The sequence below is a fragment of the Priapulus caudatus genome, unplaced genomic scaffold (assembly GCF_000485595.1).
Source record: "Priapulus caudatus unplaced genomic scaffold, Priapulus_caudatus-5.0.1 Scaffold1910, whole genome shotgun sequence".
NCBI classification, from domain to species: Eukaryota; Metazoa; Priapulida; class Priapulimorpha; order Priapulimorphida; family Priapulidae; genus Priapulus; species Priapulus caudatus.
Window position 1 is genome coordinate 46,751 of NW_014578971.1, and position 1,418 is coordinate 48,168.

Consider the following 1,418-nt stretch of genomic DNA (forward strand, 5'->3'; position numbering starts at 1 on the left):
CGAGAGAGAGAGAGAGAGAGAGAGGGCAGGCGAAAGGAGAGAGGGTGTGTGTGTGTGTGTGTGTGTGCGTGCGTGCGTGCGTGCATGCGTGAGTGCGCGTGTGTGTGTGTGTGTGTGTGTGTGCGACAGAGAGATAGAGGGAGGAAGAGAGTTGGCTAATGCGTTCTGACTTTTATTCGCAACAGAACGCCGCCAGTCAAAGTTCCAAGCACCCTGCGCCGTTACCGCCTCAGCCCACCACCGTCGCAGCGAACGTGGGCAAGTGTTCGCCGCCGAAGCCCTGGCTGACCATATCGAAAGTGACCACAGGTGACTAGCGGACGACGAAACGCCTGGTTACCGCGACGACTGATGGACGGACACAAACGGTTACCATGACGACTGATGGACGGACGCGAACGGTTACCGTGACGGCTGATGGCCGGACACGAATGGTTACCATGACGACTGATGGACGGACGCGAACGGTTACCGTGACAACTGATAGACAGACGTGAACGGTTACCGCGAAAACGGACAGACGTGAACGGTTACCGCAAAAACGGACAGACGTTAACGGTTACCACATCGGAGACGTTTCCCGTTCTTTATAGCAGACAAAACTACTGCCTACATTTCATTGTTACCGCATCAACCGTCGGTTATTAGCAAGTCTTCCTGATTTACGTACACCCCGATCTATAATAATTTAGCCATTTGAAAACCCCACCAAAAACAAACTACGTTGAAAACGGATTTTTTTTCAAAGGGGCACCAATTCTTGTTTACGAAACGCATAGTGCCGCACGCACATTTACATTTTCTGTTTAAATCAGACTACGAGGCCCTGTCGTGAAAGGACGCAGCCGCGTGTGAGACCAACTTCCCCCCACCCCTCTTTCCGCTACGCGCACAAATGCTTCCGACCTTCGCGTCCGTCCATCAGTCGCCGCGGTAACCGTCCGCATCCTGATCCTCACGAGCGTCGCTCACCGCCCTCTCTGCTGCGCAGGTCTCGTCATCTCGTGGGACATGAACATGAAGTCGGGCACGTACGCCGACATCGCCTCCTACCAGCTGTTCGCCTACCAGGAGGGCGCGTCGCCGCCGAGCACGTCGCTGTGGAAGAAGATCTCGGACGTGAAGGCGCTGCCGCTGCCGATGGCGTGCACGCTGACGCAGTTCTCCGACAACAACACGTACCACTTCTCGGTGCGCGCCGTCGACGTGTACAGCCGCGCGGGGCCCTACAGTAGCCCTCGCTCTGTGCTGTATGTGTGAGTGGCGATGGTGGTGCTGCTGCTGCTGCTGCTGCTGCTGCTGCTGCTGTGTGGTGGTGGTGGTGGCTGGTGTGCGTGCGTGCGTGCGTGCGTCGTCGTCGTCGTCGTCGTCGTGTCGTGCGTCGTCGTCGTCGGTGCGTCGGTACGGTCGGTACGTCG

The 1,418-nt window shown here is 57.3% G+C and overlaps 2 protein-coding genes across 2 annotated transcripts in view; both read left to right on the forward strand.

The window, feature by feature from the left end:
• LOC106817887 (SWI/SNF complex subunit SMARCC2-like) overlaps window positions 1-159 on the forward strand; it is a 24,391-nt gene extending 24,232 nt beyond the window's left edge. The window contains exon 19 of the mRNA XM_014822596.1: window positions 130-159. Within this exon, the coding sequence (XP_014678082.1) occupies window positions 130-159 (30 nt within the window). The remainder of the gene's footprint in view (window positions 1-129) is intronic.
• Window positions 159-1,316, forward strand: LOC106817888 (activating transcription factor 7-interacting protein 1-like). Its single transcript, XM_014822597.1, has 2 exons — window positions 159-309; window positions 992-1,316. The coding sequence occupies exons 1-2, from the start codon at window positions 159-161 to the stop codon at window positions 1,258-1,260; spliced, it is 420 nt and encodes a 139-aa protein (XP_014678083.1). The 3' UTR covers window positions 1,261-1,316.
• The last annotated feature ends 102 nt before the right edge of the window (window positions 1,317-1,418 follow it).